The 21,771-nt window shown below is 41.0% G+C and overlaps 1 protein-coding gene across 1 annotated transcript in view; it reads right to left on the reverse strand.

Moving 5' to 3' along the window:
- LOC126159319 (sialin-like) overlaps positions 1–21,771 on the reverse strand; it is a 196,829-nt gene that overhangs the window by 106,865 nt on the left and 68,193 nt on the right. The window contains exon 4 of the mRNA XM_049916507.1: positions 13,033–13,120. Coding sequence (XP_049772464.1) covers positions 13,033–13,120 — 88 coding nt within the window. The remainder of the gene's footprint in view (positions 1–13,032; positions 13,121–21,771) is intronic.

Genomic DNA, 21,771 nt, shown 5'->3' on the forward strand with positions numbered 1-21,771 from the left:
AGTTAACAGTGCGTGATTTGGGGGTAGTGGGGTGGAACACTGTTGGACAGAAAAGTAAACTGAGTCAGACAGGTTTCAATATTGGTTCTGGATTGAGTCTAATTGGTAGGGGGAGTGGTGCAAAAGTGTTTCCATTATAGGGACCAGGAGAGGGAGAGTTAGTCTTTAACAAGCCCAGAATGACTAAATTTGGGAGTGGTGTGAAAGGGAAAGCCTCTGGAAAGGACTGATAGTTCTGCAGGACCAAGGCTTTTGGATAAGAGGTTCACTGCAGTATTGTACAAAAGCTCAGTGCCTGGGTTCTGTAGGGTGGTGGGAGGGGGTTTCTGAGGATGTGGTAAATGTAGTAGGTCTGCAAGGCAGGGTTTGGTGGCTACAAGGGGATATGGGGGAGGTTTGGTGGAAGCTCTTGTAGTGATGATGGATACTGGTAGTACAATATGGGAATATTAGGTGAATAGATTTTACACTTTTTTTAGGTGGCATTGTGTATATTGCTCTAGTTCCTGGAGGGCCATGATTTCCTTCTGGGATATTGGACGCATGAATTTGAGATTGCAGTGCAGGAGAATTTTATGTATGTAGAAGAGGTAGTGGAAAGGGTTTGGACCTGTCTGATATGGTTTTACAGGGCTAGATTGGTGAGGCTTATGGACAGAAATTTGAACAGATAGAGCTAAATGTGGAAGGAGGGGTTGCAGCTGGTAATGAGTAATCTGATTGTCAGGGCATTTGGGGAGATTCCACAAGCTAGGCAACAACACAGTACCAGTATGTGGGACTGGCTTCTGGCTAGGGAGAGTGAACCTTTCCTTTATTGGAGCAGATGAAATAAGTAACAATCAACAGCAGAGTACATAAAATGCACAAACTACCAGTTCCGGTCAGCAATGATTATCTTCAGATACTGGCATCGTCAAATAATAAACACAAAATCACTGCCAGCAGCATCACACATAATATATGGTATATACTAGAGTTATCTTGTTCATGGTGCTACTGTACAAAACAAACTGCAGTTTGTTTTGAACTGCAGTTTGTTTCAAACAGTAGCACTGTTAACGAGACGACTCTAGTATATGCCAAATTTTATATATGTGTGATGATGCTGGCACTGATTTTGTGTTTATCATTTGACGATGCCACTACAGCTCAATTACTTTTTCTCCCCTGGTAGTCTGAGGACCTACAACTTTGTGACCATAGACGTGAAAGAAAGAAATTTATTTTACACTTTCTGGATCACTGTTCCATTCGTGACCATGTCGCAGCTTGTGAAGCACAAAAATATATCCTCTCCAAATATAGCAGTGGTCTTGTTGAGGCTTTCACCTTGTCCAGAAACAGATCTCCCATGTCTTGTCTCACCAGTCACCTCCCATCCCCCATATACCCATAGTCAGGCCACTAAGCAGCACTCCTCTAGTGCCTCAGTACCCCTCAGGACCGGAGCAACTGAATCCTATTCTCCACCAGGGTTTCAACTATCTCTCATCCTGCCCTGAAATGAGAAATATCCTCCCCACCTTTCCCATAATGGTGTTCTACCACCCACCCAACCTATACATTATCCTTCTCCATCCCTACTTCATCTCTGCTCCCAACCCATTGCCTCACAGTTCATACCCCTACAACAGACCCAGATGCTAAACCTGTCCCTTGCACCTGACACTACTGCTTATTCCAATCCTGTCACTGGCATCTCCTAAATCACCAAAGATCCATCTGTTATTCTGCCCTGAAATGAGAAATATACTTCTTATTATCCTCCCCACCCCTCCCACAGTGATTTCTATCACCTGCCCAACTACACAATATCCAAGTCCATCCCTGTTCCACCCCTGCTCCCAACCCATTGCCTCATGTCTCGTACCCCTAAATAGACCCAGATGCAAGACTTGTTTCATACATCCTGCCACCACCACTTAATCCAGTCCTGCCATTGGAATACCTTACACCTGCAAAGACAGGGCTATCTGTAAAAGCTGTTATATGATCTACAAACTTAGCTGCAATCACTGTGCAACATTCTGTGTTGGCATGACTGCTAACAAGCTGTCTGTCTGCATGAAAGGCTACCAACAAACTATGGCCAAATGACAACTGGACCACCCAGTTGCTGAACATGTAACATCATATTTTCTGAACTGCACAGGTGGGAACTCTCCCTACAGGATGTGCTTTGTTCCCATAGCCCCCCTGGGTTCAACCTTCACTAGTCCCTATCCTCCACATTTCCCCTACTCTACTTACCTCAGCACAGCCTCCCGATGCTACGCCTAGCAGCTCTATCCTGGCCTCACCAAGTCCCTACATACTCCCACAGGCAGCAACAGCTTCATGCCTCACCCCTACCCAGTTATCTCTCCCCCCCTTTCTGATGTGTGCCTCCTTCTCAACTCCACCAACCACCCACACCCAGCAGATTGCTGTTCACATCAGATGCAGTCGCACTCTGAGCTTAATGCCACATGTGCGAGTTGTTGTGTGAATGTTTTGGGAGTTCTACTTCTGATGAAGGACTTTGTCAAAAAGCTTAAATATCTCTAGTAAAATTTCCAATTATGTAGTTATGTTTCCAATACGAATTTTATTTTTGACATTAAACAATAAATGTATTGGCATGTAAGTGCAAGAGTTCATGGAAAAGGTCCATGCAAATCTTCTTCCATAACTCTATGTCATATTCTTATCAATCAATATTGGCCTCAGCACACTGCCTCATAAGATCATCCCGTAACATGGCAGGCAGAGAATGTATGCAGAGAGGCCAAGGCAATAAAAAATTCAGTTAATAACAAAGTAGGCTGAATTGAATTTCTTAATTTGTTAATCTATGTATTGATTGCATAATAAACTGTCATTCAGTGGACATCGTGGAATTTTGCACGTCAATTTTCATTTGTTAGCAAGTGCCATATCTTCAGACATTCCCAATCCTTCCACAACCACCAATAATCAGCTACAAAGGTTCCACCCCATTGTCACACAATTTCACCATGGACTGGAATAACTGAACCATATCTTTCATCAGGTCTTTGAATATCTCTCATCGTGCCCTGAAATGATGGACATCCCACCCAAGATCCTTCCCACACCTCCTAAAGTGGAGTTCCATCACACATCCAACCTACAACATGTCCTAGTCTGTTCCTACACCACTCCCACTTCCAACCCCTTGCCACAGTGATCATTTCCCTGTGGCGCATTAAGGTGCAAAACCTGCCCAATCCCCTCAACCAGCACTGCCTACTCCAACCCTAACAGGCTTACCTTACCATATCAGATGCCAGGCCACCTGTGAAAGCGGCTATGTCACACACCACGTTGTCCACCAGGGTGAATGGTCATTGCCAAACTGCTGTAAAGAACAAAGTTGATCACCTGCTGGCACAACATGCAGCTGAGCACAATATACTCAATTTCAAAGGCTGCTTCACAACCTACGCCATCTGGATCCCACCCTCTACCACCTTCTCTGAACTGTGTAGATGGGAATTATCATCACGACACATCTTTTGCTTCCATAATCTCCCTAAACTCATTCTCCAGTAACCCACTGCCCCACACTCTTCAGCCAACAGTTTCCCCTTCCCCCATCCTGTCATCCCCTTCATGTCTCCACATCATTTCCAGTGTGTGTAGCTCCCCACTGGCTCTGACAGCCATGCATCACCATTTCTAGCCCGGGTACCTGCCACCCCTCCCTCCTGCATTTCTAGCTGGCAAGCCGGCCGTCTCCCTCCAAGCCACTAGTCACTCACCACAATTCTACTCTCTGCCTCCCACTTCTCTCTCCCTCTATCCACGCCATCCAACACTACCCGCACCACAATCTAGACCATTTGCTGAAATGCAGTGCTGGCACTGTTCGCCCGGGTGGCACCATATAAGGGCATAGGTGTGTGTACACATCTGTGTGTGTGTGTGTGTGTGTGTGTGTGTGTGTGTGTGTGTGTGTGTGTGCGTGCGTGTGTGTGTGCGCGCGTGTGTGGTTCAGTTTACATTAACTAATAATAATAACACAGTAGGAACAAACTCATGAGTTTCACAGCCCTAAGGAAGCTTTTGATCTACTTCAATTTCAAAAGCTTGTGTATCAATGTTCCAGCTATTTCTCTGTCCTCATGAAATTGAGTGGGCACGACAAGTATTTCCGGCCTTTCAGCTCAAAATATGTTAAATGGTCACTGCACCACATCAAAAATCCTTGAAGATAACAAACAGACCTCAGAGATTCTTGAAATTAATTTAAAGTTGAAGCTCTTTTTTAAAATCCCTCTCACTTATGACTGTCAGTTCCGATTGACTGACATCAAGAGTGTCTTGAGAACTGTACTCCTCCCACAGAAAATGGGACATTTGTCATTGCAACAAGTAGTGAAAATGTAGACACTGAACAAGATACAGCAAATGGAATGTCCTTAAGTGGATACAGACACAAGCATAATGTTAGAAAAATAAATAAAAATTCCATAAGTGTACAGAAACTTCAGAGAAATGTTTTACCTTACAGTGCCTTATTGTTGTTATATGCAGACATAATAAAGTAAGAAAATAATAAAACAATGATATATTTCCAACCCACTTTCAAAGCAGCATGTTGTTGTTGTTGTGGTCTTCAGTCCTGAGACTGGTTTGATGCAGCTCTCCATGCTACTCTATCCTGTGCAAGCTTCTTCATCTCCCAGTATCTACTGCAACCTACGTCCTTCTGAATCTGCTTAGTGTATTCATCTCTTGGTCTCCCTCTACGATTTTTACCCTCCACACTGCCCTCCAATGCTAAATTTGTGATCCCTTGATGCCTCAAAACATGTCCCACCAACCGATCCCTTCTTCTAATCAAGTTATGCCACAAACTTCTCTTCTCCCCAATCCTATTCAATACCTCCTCATTAGTTACGTGATCTACCCACCTTATCTTCAGCATTCTTCTGTAGCACCACATTTCGAAAGCTTCTATTCTCTTCTTGTCCAAACTAGTTATCGTCCATGTTTCACTTCCATACATGGCTACACTCCATACAAATACTTTCAGAAACGACTTCCTGACACTTAAATCTATACTCGATGTTAACAAATTCCTCTTCTTGAGAAACGCTTTCCTTGCCATTGCCAGTCTACATTTTATATCCTCTCTACTTCGACCATCATCGGTTATTTTACTCCCTAAATAGCAAAACTCCTTTACTACTTTAAGTGTCTCATTTCCTAATCTAATTCCGTCAGCTTCACCCGACTTAATTTGACTACATTCCAAGCAGCATGTGAGAACTCAATAACAATGAGATAAACATTAGTAATTCAGTATACTTTGTGTGAAGTTATTCTAGGAGCGCTCTCAACATACAAACTTGAGCAATTGGTTAGAAAACCAACTCGAGATGGGAGCATATTAGATATCTTGGCAACAAACAGACCTGATCTTTTTGAGGAAGTTAATCTAGAAGAAGGTATTAGTGACCATAATGTCGTTGTGGCTTCTGTGTCAGTGGAAGTTGCAAAAAAACCAAAGAAACAGCGTGGAGTTGTCTTGTTTGGGAAAGCAAATAAACATTAATGAATATCTTCATAGTCAGCTCCAAGCATTCGCCGCAGCACACAAAGATATTGAGCATCTTTGGTTGGAATTTAAAGGTATTGTCCACCATGTGCTAGAGAAGTATGTGCCTAGCAAAAATATAGGGGAGGGAAAGGATCCACCTTGGTACAACAAACATATTAGGAAGTTGCTGAGAAAGCAAAGAAATTTGCACAGTCATATTAAATGTAATCACTGCCCTGCTGACAAACAAAAATTATGTGAAATGAAAGCAGCTGTCAAAAGGTCAATGAGAGATTCTTTTAATGAATTTGAAAGCAATATTTTATCTGCAGATTCTAAAAATAACCCCAAAAAATTTTAGTTGTACGTAAAATCTATGAACGCTACAAATAATTCAGTACCTTCTCTTGCTGACAGTACAGGTAATGTAACTGATGATGATAAACAGAAGGCCGAAATTCTAAACCTAGCTTTCAAAAACTCATTTACGTAGAGGGCTGCAGCACCATTCCCCTTTCAATTATTGAACAAACACAAGAATGGCTGACATAGTGTTTAGTGTATCTGGGATTGTAAAACAGTTAAGATCCTTAGACACCAGGAAGGCATCTGGCCCAGATCGTATCCCCGTAAGATTATATGTTGACTATGCTACAAATATAGCACCATTCTTATCCATCACCTATCAGAGATCACTGGAACGGCAGAAAGTTCCATGGGACTGGAAGAAGGCCCAAGTCATAGCAATCTATAAAATGGGTAGAAAATTGGATGCACATAATTACTGGCCAATTTCACTGACATCAATTTGTTGTAGAATCATGGAACTTTTTGTGTTCAGACATAATGACCTTTCCTGACTCTGAGAACCTCATCTGCAGAAACCAGCACGGTTTTAGGAAACAGTGGTCATGCGAGACACAGCTGGCCCTCTTTGTGCATGATTAACAACAGGCTCTAGATACTGGCTCCAGGCTGATGCCATATTTCTCGACTTTTGAAAGGCGTTTGACTCAGTTCCACACTGTTGCTTGCTCCAAAAAGTGTGCGCTTATGGTCTATCCGATGACATATGCAGTTGGATAGAAAGTTTCCTAACAGACAGGGAGCAGTGTGTCGTCCTGAGTGGGGTGACTTCAATGAAATAAGTGTAGCTTCAGGTGTGCCCCACGGCAATGTAATAGGTCCACTGCTTTTTACAATTTACGTAAATGATCTGGTTGATGGTATTGACAGTGGCATTGGACTGTTTGCCGATGATGCTGTAGTCTACAGGAAAGTAGTATCACATGAAAGTTGTGAACAAATCAAAGAGGATTTGCAGAAAATAAAAGCATGGTGTAATGACTGGCAGTTATCTCTCAACATTGGTAAGTGTAACCTACTGCGTATAACAAGGCAAAAATCCCCATTAATGTACGAGTACAAAATAAATGCCCAGTCTTTGGAAGTGGTAACATCCGTCAAGTATCTGAATGTGACTATTCGAAATGATCTCAAATGGAATGATCAGATTACACAAGTAATGGGCAAAGCGAACTGTAGATTGCAGTTTATTGGTAGAATCCTGAAGCAATGCAGTCCTTAGGAAATAGCTTACAATACGCTAGTTCGCGCATTCTTAGAGTATTGTTTGTCTGTATGGGACCCTTACCAGTTGGGTCTGATTCAAGAGATTGAGAAGGTCCAAAGAAGAGCGACAAGATTCATGACTGGTACATTTAGCTATTGCGAGAGCGTTAGAAAATTTGAAGTGGGTCACACTTGCAGATAGACGGCGCGTGAAACGGAAGGGGCTGCTCACTTAATTCCGAAATCCGATCTTCGCTGAGGATGTAGAGCACATATTATTACCACCAACTTTCAAATTGTTCAATGATCACCATTCAAAGATAAGGGAAATTAGAGCTCGTACTGTGGTGTTCAGACAGTCGTTTTTCCCTCGCGCGATCCGCAAGTGGAAAAGATGGTTGTTGGAAGGGGGGATTTGACTTTGGCGCGAATTGTGCCCTCCACCACACACCGCTTGGTGGCTAGCGGAGTATATATGTAGATGTAGATGTAGATGAAGTAGTAAAACATTATTAACTTTTAAAGGAAGAAAATAGTAAGTAGCAACTTGTGAATAAATTAAAGCAGTGTACCAGGCCATGTCCCTAACACACACCCTTGCCTTTCAAGGGCAATGACCTACTAACTGAATTGCCCAGGCTTGACTCACGACCTGCCTCCACAACATAAATTGTCTGTGTGTGTGCGTCTGTGTTTGTATGTCTGGAGCTTATGGGCATTCAATGGCGAGGTTATCAGCACCTGTGCACTCATTAAAACGAACAAATGTGGACAAAAACTCCAAAATTTTTCCACACTCAAGCACTCAAACTGACCACACAACCACTCTATCTCATATGCACCAAAACAAAAGAGAAAGAGTAAAAGTAGCTATACAAGAAATTCAAACACAAGTAAAATGACAAAGGAGCTAAAAGAATAACAAAAGGAAATGTCACTGGCTGACCACTTACAAAATATATGGGTGAGCCAGTCATCCTGTTAACACATTAAAATCATCTCCCTGAAATCTAGGGAAAAACACTGGACAATTCACAAAACTCTAAAGCTCGAACCACATTTGCTTGAATGTTACTTAAAACAGAGGGCAGATCCATCAGAAAATCCACCGTGGCCCACTAATCAAAAAATAAAACAGGAAAATGTGATGCACAGTGATATGTACATCATAAGCACCACATGTTGGAGGGTCCTCTTGCCGGAGCAAGAAGACATGCATCATAGGGCTGTGGCCTCTGTGAAAATGAGTAATGAGGACCTTGTCCCGTCGACATGGCAGGAAGGAGGTACGCCATGCTCGCAATGTGGGCTTTACTAGACGGAGCTTATCATCTGTCGGCTACTTATCCTCCCACCACCACGAGACTCTGGATTTTAACAGTGAGGCTATAGTATGCAGGGGGATGACACACAGAAACAACTGAAGATCATAACATGCCTCCTTGGCTGATAGATCAGCCCTTTAATTCCTGCAATACCCATGTGCCCTGGCACCCAGCAGAAAGATACCTCCTTCCCCACTAATTGTAGCTGAAGGAGGGCATGTTGGATATTCTGAACTACTTTATCTGCTGGGCACAAAAGTTGTAGAGAGTGAAGGGCACTCAGAGAATGGGAACAGACAAGAAATTTAGCACTGGAAAAATGTTTCGTCTGCTCCAGTGTCTGCAAGATCGCATATAATTCTGTGTCGAAGACATATAAGTACTGAGGCAGCTGGATCTTGAGGACACAATCCGGGAAAACAACAGGGCAACCAATAGAGTCATCTGTAAACACAGCTACATAGTTATTGTTCTCATACAAAGTGTCAGAAAATATTGATTAGAAACAGAAGCAGGAATGCAATCTCTCCTGTACTGCACTAAATCAAAAACCATCCTGGGCCTTTGTAGTGACAAAGGTGGCAGGCAGCTAAAATCCTGGATTTGTGGCTCCACACCAAGTGACTCCAGCATACACTGCATGCAGATCCCAAACACCAGTGTTGCTCATGGACGATTGGAGAAAAGGCATTCCAGAGGTAGATGAGCAACAGTATGGTATGCAGATGAAGTTGGAGCTGTGAGGAACTCACATGCCTGATGCACCACGAGGAGCTGGCGCAGGATAGTGAGTGGCAGCTTCCCAGCCTCAGCCATAGACTGGTATGGGGCTGGTCCTGTAAGCACCTGTGGCTGGCCTATTCCCCTCATTGTGGATAGCATCAATAATTTTGCTGACCTGTACACTGTGCAGCCATAGTCCAGCTGCCAACACAAATGCCCTATAGAACTGGAGCATATGTGGCCTGTTTGCTCCCCAACCAGACTAGATGATGGTTAACCATTTGCTGCAGGGTCTTTACTACACAGCTCACTAAGGTGATGCTCCTGTAACTACTGGGAGATGTGCAGTCCTCTTCTGGTCTGAGCAGAAGTATCAGAATTGCCTCTCCCCATGAATGGGGGAAGTTTTCTGTCCGCCTTACAACATTCGAGAAGTATTTCCTTCGACGCTGCTAGCAAATGTCGAGGCACACAGTACCAGATCTGGTCGTGACTGAATGCAGTGTCACAAGTCTCAGACAGTGCAAAGTCCAAATCCTACATGGAGAAAGCAGAGTTGTAGGACTAAGAAGTGTTGGATCTGCAGTCCAACTTGCCCTCTCTACAGTCACACGATAGTGACAAAATGCTGTATCATGGCTTGCATTGGCAGTAGTTTTTTGCAAAACTAGTATCTGAGCGAGGCCTCTGGATGTTGTTTGGAGAACACCTGTTTCAGCAGTGCTGCTATTAGTAAAGAACTGTGTTAACCAGAAATCCTACGAAAGATTTCAAATACTTTGGTACAAGATGTGGAACTGTTAATACAGTCCAGGAATGCTTGCTATGACCATTTCTTGCTCTCCTTAATGACACGCTGACCTTCGGCCCTCATGACTTGAAATGCTCAGAGGTTGTCTGCTGTCAGGTGGCAGTCAAACTGTCGAAGAGACACACGCCTGTCCCTGATTGCTGAAGGGGCCTCAGCCGTACACCAAGCTATAGGTCTCCTCCTAAGATGACCTAAGGGCTTCGGGATTCACAGGTCAATGGCACAATGTATCACTCGTGTGATGTGTTCCACCCATTCCTGGATGCTGTCACAGTGTTCAAACACAGCCAGCTGGCTGAACAGCACCCACTTAACCCTGCTGATTGTCCACTTCAGTGGCTTCTCTTAAAGCAATCCCCCATCCAGTAGGTGGATCCACATTGGGAAGTGGTCACTGGAATGAGGGTCATCAGCTGTTTCCCACTGTGCTGAGTCTGCAAGAGCTGGAGAGCAGAAAGAGAGATTGATGGCTGAGGATGACCTAGCAGCAGTTGAGAAATGAGTGGGGCTGCTCATGCTGAGGATGCACAGCTCCTGACACATCATGGGGTTCTCCAAGACTCGACCCCTGGGGCAAGTATAGCTTGAGCCCCAAAATACATTACTGGCACTGAGATCACCCAGTAGGAAAAACAGATGGGGGAGTTGTCCAATAAGGCCTGTGAGAGCCTCAGAGTCTATTGCATCCTACAAAGGTAAATACACAGAGCAGATAATGATTTTCTGACCCACATGAACTGAAACAGCTACTGCTTGCAGGTCAGTAACCAAAGTGAGAGCAGAGGAGTGGTGTGTGTTATTGACAAACATGCAACACATCCCTTGGCTCTTTCCTCAGCCAGGTCATCCTTTCCGAGCAGGACATAGCCCAGTAGCACAGGGGCATCAGTGACTTTGAAATGTGTTACCTGTAAACACAAGCACAGGGGCCAGGAGTTTCAGTTCCTCCACATGAGTCCTGAACCCATTCATGTTCCACTGTAGTGTGAGAGCAATTTATCACACAGATTGTACTTCTACCCTATCTTTCCACCAGGGTGGGGTGCCCACAATGGGCAGAGTTTCAGCCCTGGGACAAGATAGTTGCCACAGGCAGACTTCACAGTCTATTTGCTCTGAAGCAGAACCATCAAGTCAAATGACATCAACATTATCCGATTATTTACTGCCTGTTTTCACCTGTGGTGGAAGCTTCCCATTTGCTTTTTTAGTCTGGGAGGGCTCTGTTGGAGCTACTGCAACAGTAGCTGAGTGCAGACTTTAAACTGGGCTCTGCCTTTGGAGGCACCAGGAGGTCTGCAGTAGTGTCAACTGTTGCTTTATTTGACATTCTAGGGAGGGCTGTGGGATCTAAAACAACTGCAGCTTGACATGTGCACTGACAAACGCCGGTACTAGTGCTGACAGTAGCAACCTCTGTTTGGATAAGTGTTGGCTGTTGAAAGAGACCTTTTAAGGGCTGAAGCAAATGATGTAGTGAATGTGGGAGGCTGCAAGGCATTATAGATCTTCTCGACCTCGCCATATGGGATGCAATTCAATGTCTTAATCTCTTATATTTTCCTTTCTTTAAGGAAGATAATGAAATCCCTCTTCCAGATAGGGTGATCCTCAGAGCAATTCACACATTTCAGAGGGGAGGAGCAATCAACTCCATCATGGGCAGCCTTGCCACATTTGCCACAAGTGGCTTCACTCTTACATTCTAAGAGGGTGTGCCAAAGTGACGGCATTGGAAACAGCGTGTTGGGCTGGAGACATATGGCCATACGTTTGGACGAAGGAAACCTCCTCAAAATGCTGTGGGAGTTTCGTGCCACTGAAGATAATAATGAAGGAGTCATACTCTATGAGATCCCCATCCACCCTTTCCACTATATTTTTCCACATCAATGATCCCTTCCTGAGTCTATTCATTCTTCAATTCCTCCTTTCAAATGTTGACCAGATCTCTAAAGGTCACAACACACGTGCTATAGTTCAAGGTGTTGTGGAGCTCTGTTTCCATGGCATATTTCCCAAGGCACTTAGCCTTCTGGCAGTTGGTGACTTTCTGGGAAGTAGCAGTTTCAACCAACAACATTCTGGTATGCAGTCACTTGATTGATTTCAGAATACCTGTGATGCCCTCTAAACCTTTCTGAATATATAAAGATGAAACCTTATCAAAACTGTCCTCTTTTCGCTTCACAATTAAAAACACATTCTGACCAGCAGTATGTGTTCTGTTACAACCAAACAGCCATGCATCTCATCAGTGCACAGCGCACCTTGAGACTGACATGCTTTTTTTAGAGGTTTTTACCATACTTGCAATCCAGGTGGTCAAGACAAGAATCCCATTCCCTGTACACACAATGTTCTACTGCTACACCACACAGTGGTCGCTGATGCACAGCCAGAACTTACGATGACAGACGATTGGTGGCACTTATCAGTCCCCAGCTCAGGAACCCTGGGGTCACCAAGCCCATATCCAGCAAGCAAATGCTGAGCCCCTCAGGACCACAAAATAAGTTCTCCTGTATCTGTCCACTACCTTAAGGGCCCTACGAAAGCTGACCTACATATCATGCTGGAGTCTCAGACCTGAATTTATTAAACTGAGAAGAAATTGCCAGTATTAGTGAATGCAGCTGAAACAGTTAAAGCTTCATTTGACCTGGTTAAGACGTATGCAATGAATATTTGAAAGACAGTATTCTGAACATTTCATATTAACAGTTAATGAAGCTGAATATTGTTTTATTGAAAAAAATCTAGAAATTACGACAATATTATGAAAATTATACAGTGCTACTCACAATGTAGAGGAGATGCTGAGTCGCAAACAGGCACAACAAAAAGTCTTTTTGTTGTGCCTATCTTGTGATGCAACTTCTGATGCATATGGTGAATAGCAATCCATCCTTTTCATAATACTGTCATTATTCCATCCTGGATTTTCCACTGCTTAAGTCTAGAAACTGACATTTGCAGCTTCTTACTATAAAATAATGTTATGAGAGGGCTTTTGCAAAGATGTATTTTAATCACATACATTCATAACTTACCAGAAAATATTAATCCTGTTAATTGTGTTCTTTCTTTTGGAGTGAGCCATTTTGCAACTAAGCAGTGGACCGAAGGCAATACAACACCCTGTAAATAATAGAGAAATTTTGGAAAAGGACTTTTGCTGCAGTTTTTAAAAAATAAACAGCAAGTTCAGACGTAACAAGTGGGTACTCCTCATCTGTCCTCAGCAGCTTACAATAATTATCGCTTTTTTTCCCCAAGTCTACTATATCTTCGATACAGTTGTCTATGTAACTTGTGATAGGTACATGAAAATATGCAAATCATTTATCAGGCCAAGTTCAATTTAAATTGATTGTTCAGTTTACTCTTCTCACTATAGTGATTCCATTGATACCATTAGTTTGGCTATAGATTATGTTAATTAGAAGTTATAGTTAGTTGAAGATTTTACTACAGTTCGCTAAGTGATAAAACCTATGAGCCAATTAACAGAATTCAATGTAATGACCTACACCATTCAAAAGCTAAGTATTCCGACTTTACAATAACATACTTTAAATTACCTAAGCGTAATTATCTTCTGAAATAGTTTAACTTGAAGTTCAGAGCCACTAAACATTTTCATTGCAGATTTTGCCCTAATCACTGTGATTCTAACCTTCCATTACCTACTTTTGTTACAATAACTCTTCTGCACTATATGACACACAGTACTAATTAATTAACTCACTAATTAATAATTCCACGTTATTTACTATACCGTGCTTACACTTGCAAACAAGGGGATTCACATCACAGAATCGTAATAGTATCTGTGTATTTTTCTAAATTTCCAACCAATAACATATTTGTAAGTCAAAATTTAGCAAAGGCTTGCTGCTCATTCAAAACAGTCAGGTTCAACCTAGCTAATTTTCAAAGTTTTATATAGTTTACAAAATACTAGTTTGTTCTTATGCCAATATTTATAATACCATTTGAGCCCCAAAATCAGCAATCTGTGGTCAGAAGTCATATAAGCAGCAAGTTCATGAGAAAGTTCATCACAATAGGTCCAGTACAGCTAAAGCTCATAAAATGTACAGCACTCAAGTCAAATTTAATGTTTTATCATTTATCTCTTAATAACTCAGTGATATTACATTCTAATTACTGCTTATTCTGAATCTGTGTGTGACACAGTTGACAGTTTCAGATCTCAGCAATGTCCTACTGAGACAGTGATAATCAATTGCCAGCAGAGAAGTGTTAACTAATGAGAATATATGGTTACTGTGCAGACTTGTTTAGTTTTGGCGTAGCTGCTCAATCTGAAAGACAATGCGTTATTCTAGTAGGATTGTGCTGCCACTTTACATAGTATTTTACTCTGTGACTATAATGTCAATTGTTCTTATGCTACCCTAAACAATTACTAATTATCTGACTGAGGTTAGTACCACTGCACTAGGACTGTGTAACAGTAATGACAAACAAGTGCAGTATGTAGCTGTTTCTTTACCTGAATTTAACAGAAGCTTGTGAGATTGGAACTGGCCATAAACAGTAACTTTTAACTGTATCAAAAGTGATATTACAAGTGTTTTCAGCCAGCTTCGAAACTGAGAGAAGGGATACCAGCTACTGAGGGCAAGAAAGTGGGTAAAGTGAATTTGATACAAAAAAATCTAACCAAAGTTTATGTTTTATAAACAAAAAGAAAATAAATATGAAAAAAGATGCACAAGAACAAGTTTTAAGGCAGATAATATCTGTATACAATACATTTATTATGAGCAGAAGACATATGCAGATGTGTTATATAAGAGAGAAGCACATGCTAAATAAAATCCTTGCCGTCTTATGAGTTAAATTTCTTTCAGGCCTGTGTTGTAATGAATATTCACAGTATCTTAAAATTGTTCAGTGAAGCTGGACATGCACTTGGATCCTTAACTTAATAGTGCACATTTCAATTATTTCCTAACATTTATAAAATCTACATCCATACTCAGTGTGTTTTGTGCAGATAAGGCTACAAATTTTATGATAATCATTTCCCCCTTTCCTTTCATGGATGGGATGGGAAGAGAGATTATCAGTACATCCCTGCACAGCTCAAATCTCTTTAATTTTACCGTCAGCAGCATTACACAATATGTATGTTGGAGGAAGGAATACATTTATTGAGTTGTTTTGGAATGTGTACTCCTGGAATAATTATTATTACTATTATTATTGTTATTATTATTATTATTAGAGGAGAGTCTTCCATGATGACAAACATCTTTCCTGTAGCCTTTCCCAATGAATGTCGTTGGCCCTTTAACACTGATGTAACAAACCCATGGTGAACCTTGCAGCTATTATTCTGATCTTCTCTATCTTGTCCACTAAGTCAGAAATGAAAGTGTCCCAGACTTGTTAAATGAAGATTTTGTAAGTGAAAGTTTTTATGTGTATGTGAAATTTTTCATGGATGTTAAGTTTCTTATGATAAAGTCAGTCTGGCTTATGTATTGTTTGCACACTTAATGCATGTGCTCAGTACATTCTAAATCAGTGAAGGATGATTCCCGTGAATAAAAACATCAGGTTTGAAACTTCCTGGCAGATTAAATATGTGTGCCTGCCTGAGACTCTAATTCAGGATCTTCGCATATCACAGGCAAGTGCCCTACCAACTGAGCTACTCAAGCATGACTCACAACCCTTCCTCACAGCTTCACTTCCACCAGCACCTCATCTCCTACCTTCCAAACTGAGGAAGCTATGAGAAAAGGTTGTGAGTCGTGTTTGGGTAGCTCAGTTTGTAGAGCACTTGCCTGCAACAGCCAAAGGTCCTGAGTTTAAATCTCGGCCCGGCACTCAGTTAATCTGGCAGGACGTTTCATATCAGCTCACACTTCGCTGCAGAGTGAAAATTTCGTTCTGTGAACATCATATTTTTCAGCTCTGTACACACATTACATCATATTTATTTACTATGGGAGCCAGGCAACAAGTTTTACACAAAGAACTGTTCATCTGCAAGCTTTCCTGCACTTTATAACACTTTTTAACAATATGATCTCAATGAAATTAATTGAATTCCCTGCAAACAGCTTCAAAGAGATACAAATATTGTTTTCCTCGTCACAAATTAATGTCAACAACAGAGCTACTGACAGTCCAGAAAATGCAGGATATTTCTGTTACACATCTGGGAGGAAGTTTAAGAAAAATCTAAAAAATCCTTCATTCTTAGAAATGTTTTAAATACAGCCAATTCAGCCACACGAGCAGCAGTAGCAGCAGCAGGAATCCTGACTGTGACATGTTTCTGCTTGATTATCAGCAAAGCCTCCACAAACTATGCTTTAATTACGAGGCCTGTTCAAAAAATTCTGGAAAATTTATAATTTTGTACCAACAGTGTGCTAGAGTGAAATACAGTTGGAATTCCTGCACACGTCTGCGTTTAATGTGAAACTGCCAGAAGTTTCATTGTTGTATATCTGGTAGTTATTGTTTAGTGCTGTATCGGGTAGACCACTGTGTCACACAGTTTGCAAATTTCAAGATGGCAGAGTAAAAGGAGCAATGCATCTGCATTAAGTTTTTCATGAAACTCAAGACAACCTTTACAGAGACACACCAAATGACACAGGAAGCCTACGGTGATTAACACTTCAGCCCTACTCACCGTTAAAAGTGGTTCACGCAGTTCAAAAATCGCCAGATGAAAGTTACAGATGACTCTTGTTCAGCATGACCTTCGACGTCTACTGACGACGCTCATGTCAGGAACATCAATGAAACTGTGCAAGTAAATTGCAGACTGACTGTCTGAGAGAATGCAAAAGAATATGATATTTCAGTTGGATCATGTCATGAAATCCTGACACAGCATCTTGGAGTGCATCCTGTCACTGCCAAGTTTTTCTCATGGTTCATGAGTCAAGACTAGAAAGACCTCCATCTCACAATCTCTGAAGAGCTTTTGGATCATGCAAATGAGAACGAAATGTTCCTTAAAAGAGTCATAACTGGTGATGAGATGTGGGTCTAAGTTATGATGTTGAGACCAAGGTTCATTCTTCACAATGGGTCGGGTAAAGTTCTCCTAGGCAAAAACAGCTCGTCAGGTCAGGTCAAATGTCAAAGCCATGCTGATAATTTTCTTTGCCCGCAAAAAAGCCAAATGTCCTGAGTTTAAGTCTTGGTCCGGCACTCAGTTAATCTGGCAGGAAGTTTCACATCAGCTTGTGGCAGTCCTGCCTGCTTTTTATTTTCTTCATTTGGTGTCCTCAGTGTCATCATACTGTGTTTCTCCACTGGCTGAAAAATGGGATATGGATTCCGACACTGACTACCGTAAATAATGTTGCCTACAGGTGGGCAGTTGCATTTCACCGTACTTTAATTTCACTTTGCACAACCACCCAATAATACAGTTATATGGCCAGTGCACTATTATGTAACCTTCGATAAGCATCATTAACAGTTACCAGGCAAAACTCCACATACTGCTACAATAGTTTCTTGTTAAACATCTACGACCAGTGAAACCTAACCACAAACTTCACAGTTCTTGAAGAATAATCAGGTACATATGGGGCAGACACTGTCACTGTTTTAACACACGGCCTAATTATTTAACACTTATTCCACAGTTAATTAGAAGCATTGTTGTTGTTGTTGTTCTAACCAGCACAGGTTACTTGTCTGAAACTCAGCTGTGGACTAACTGTCTCATGACCAAAAATCGGGCCCTTATATTTCATCACAATAATCGGTACTGAAACTACACATTGCTCGAAGTTAAATTTACAGAATTTATACTAAAACTTAACTCACTTTGTTAACTGAATACATAGAAAAATTGGTTCTTTTTAGCAGTTCCTTCTACTGCAAAAGTTAGGCCGAATAATTTGTTTAAATAATGAAATTAACATATATAGTTACAAAAACAATACTTTTGGCAAAACTGTTAATTACTTTGGAATTAATTAAGACTGGCTTTGCTAAAATGTTCTCGAATATAGCCAAATAGATACTTTAAGATTACTAGCATTTTGTCTCCCAAACATTTATAATCAGTGCAGAATTTATATTTGTTTATACGACAACAGTAGAATTTAAGTTATGAAACAATGACTGATTTCGCCTTATAATGAAAGATACTAACTAGGAATAGTCCAAATAAATTAGAAAATAAATTAGATACATAAAACTTAACACAAAATTAGATCTGGTGTTCTATCCTTTAAAACTGAGCGCCAGCCTTTCTCTTTTATGGAAATGCCGATAATATTCATGTATGCTAATGGTAAATAGTTAAAACTAACAAAACTAATTTAAGGAGGCAGATGGCAAAACAAGAGGGGAATTAAAATTATCCCAGCTTGCTTCATCACAAGCTCACACTTCGCTGCAGAGTGAAAATTTCATTCTGTGAATATCAGATTTTTCAGCTCTGTACACACATTACATCACTATGAGAGCCAGGCAGCACGTTTTACACAAAGAACTGTTCATATGCAAGCTTTCCTGTACTTTATAACACTTTTTAACAATATGATCTCAATGAAATTAACTGAATTGCCTGCAAACAGCTTCAAAGAGATACAAATATTGTTTTCCTCATCACATATTAATGTCAACAACAGAGTTACTGATAGTCCAGAAAATGCAGGAAATTTCTGTTACGCATCTGGGAGGAAATTTAAGAAAAATCTAGAGAGTTATGCATTCTTAGGAATGTTTTAAATACAGCCAATTCAGCCACACGAGCAGCAGTAGCAGCAGCAGGAATCCTGACTGTGACATGTTTCTGCCTGATTTTCAGCAAAGCCTCCACAAACTGTGCTTTAATGTATGAGGTCTGTTCAAAAAATTCTGGAAAATTTGTAATTTTGTACCAACGGTGTGCTGGAGTGAAATGTGGTTGGCATCCCTGCACACACCTGTGTTTAATGTGTAACTGCCAGAAGTTTCATTGTTGTACATCTGTTAGTTATTTTTTAGTGCTGTATCAGGTAGAACACTGTGTCACACAGTTTGCAAATTTCAAGATGGCAGAGTAAAAGGAGCAATGCATCTGCATTAAGTTTTTCATGAAACTCAAGACAACCTTTACAGAGACACACCAAATGAAACAGGAAGCCTACGGTGATCAATGCTTCAGCCACACTCAATGTTAAAAGTGGTTCACGCAGTTCAAAAATGGCCAGATGAAACTTTAAGATGACTCTTGTTCAGGACAACCTTTGATGTCTACTGATGATGCTCATGTGTCAGGAACATCAATGAAATTGCACAAGCCAATTGCAGACTGACTGTCTGAAAGACTGCAGAAGAATATGACATTTCAGTTGGATCATGTCATGAAATCCTGACACGGCATCTTGGAATGTATCATGTCACTGCCAAGTTTGTCCCACGACTCATGAGTCGAGACTAGAAAGACCTTTGTCTCACAATCTGTGAAGAGCTTGTGGATGACGCAAATGAGAATGAAATGTTCCTTAAGAGAATCATAACTGGTGATGAGACGTGGGTCTAAGTTATGATGTTAAGACCCAGGTTCAGTCTTCACAATGGGTCGGGAAAAGTTCTCCAAGGCAAAAACAGTTAATCAGGTCAGGTCAAATGTCAAAGAAATGCTGATGGTATTCTTTGACACAGAAGGATTAGTTCATCATAAATTTGTGTCACAGGGACAATCTGTTATTTGATGTTACTAATGGGATGTGTTGTGACACCTGCACGAAAGTGTGAGAAGGAAACGGCCTGAAATGTGGCGAGACAATTCTTGGCTCTTGCATTATGATAACGTGCCCTCACATTCATCCCTGTTGGTGTGTGACTACTGCACAAAAAACGAAATCACTGTGGTGCCCCATTCTCCTTACTCTCCAGACCTGGCCCCTGCGGACTTTATTTCCAAAGTTGGAAATGCCATTGATAGGATGAAGGTTTGCAACGACAGATGAGACAAAAGAAAATTCGCAGACAGTGCTTTGCATGATCCAGCAAGAGGCATACCGATATTGCTTCCGGAAGCAGTAATGGCATCGTAGGCAGTGTATAAACTGCGGAGGAGAGTAAAGACCATACACAATAAGGAAAAGCTCATCACAGAAAAATTTTGTGGACTAAGTTCCACAATTTTTTGAACAGACCTCTTATAGTTATTCCTACTCTTCTCCATTGCTGTCAGTATGAGATCCTGTATCTGCTGCATCATAAATCATGCTCTCAGCTGTGAGGAAATGGCAGATGTCTGCACATGTCACTGCTATGCCAGACTGCCAGCTATACTGCTTTTGATATTTGTGATCATTCACTATCTTCTCCATTTTACCAAAAATAATTTTACTGTGGGTTCATAGCTCCTAATATCATCTCAAATAACTCTTCCATAGCAACACTTTATTTCTTTATTTGGTCAGTACTAATTCCAAGGCCAAAGTCGAACTATGAAGTGCTATGAAATACCAGGAACAACACGTAAGTGTTATGGAGATGCTTTTGGATCTCAAATGGGAATCCCTGGAGGGAAGGTGATGTTCTTTTCAACAAACACTATTGAAAAAATTTAGAGAACCAGCATTTGAAGCTGGCTGCTGAACGATTCTACTGCTGCCAACATACACAGTGTATAAGGATCACAAAGATAATATATGAGAAATTAGGGCTCATATGGAGGCCTATTGACAATCACTTTTCCCTCGTTCTATTTACAAGTGGAACAGGAAAGGAAATAACAATTAGTGGTGCAGGGTACCCTCCACCACGCAACGTATGATGGCTTGTGGAATATCTATGTAGATATATAAAAAATACATGAAGAGTGAGTCTCAGTTAGCACAAGGTTACAAAGTATTGTGAGATACAGACAAAACTTTCCAAAAAATTATACACCCCATCTATTCAGAAGAAAACCATACCTATCATAAATGTTCTTACTGTTAGTTATGCTGCCACCATTTAGGAATAGTTAGCCATAATTTGTTTTTTTCATTGGAGATTTCACTTTGCAGCTCAAAAATAATTTTGACAAAAAGCACTTCCAGACTGAAAATAAATGTGCACACACTTCTAGAAATTTTAGACAAATATTAACCATACAACTACCACATTTGTGCTATACACAAGAAAACTGTGCTCTATCTGATAAATTATTCATTATTGATAAACTCTTATATGGAAATAATTATTTAGGAGTCAATATAATGCTTAAATATGAAACACTCCATTCCAAATTGCAGTTCATTTCTAAAAGCGATACACTGTCACCTAATGCCCAGCCACCAGACAAACAGCTGTGTACCGTGAGCTGTCACCATTCCCAAAAACTAGCAAGACAAGTCCCAGAGACTACACCTCCAGCAGTAAACTCAATACTGAAAAAGAAGAGCCTCCGAACAAAGAAAAGAGTAGGTCAAAAGCAGGAGAGCCAGAAAGCTATGCCTCTGCCCAGAGCTGTGGTAAGTACACACAAAAGAAAGGAAACTGAGGACACTGTTTCTGATATCTCTTTGAAGAGCAATAACAGCACGAATTATGTCAATCCCCTTTGGAAAACACCACCAAATTTGACTCTAATGAGTGATCCAGCACATGCAGGTGGTGCTAAATTTAGAGTAGAAAGAGGAATCCATACAGCTACAGTTGTGTGTGCACCATACATGATGTACTGGAAAATGACCTAGAAGTTATGGGTCTAGAGTCTGGGCATGAGGGCAAAATACATTGATGTAAAAAAAATAAATAAATAAATACTGGGTGATCAAAAAGTCAGTATA

The sequence above is a fragment of the Schistocerca cancellata genome, chromosome 2, assembly GCF_023864275.1.
Source record: "Schistocerca cancellata isolate TAMUIC-IGC-003103 chromosome 2, iqSchCanc2.1, whole genome shotgun sequence".
Lineage (NCBI taxonomy): Eukaryota > Metazoa > Arthropoda > Insecta > Orthoptera > Acrididae > Schistocerca > Schistocerca cancellata.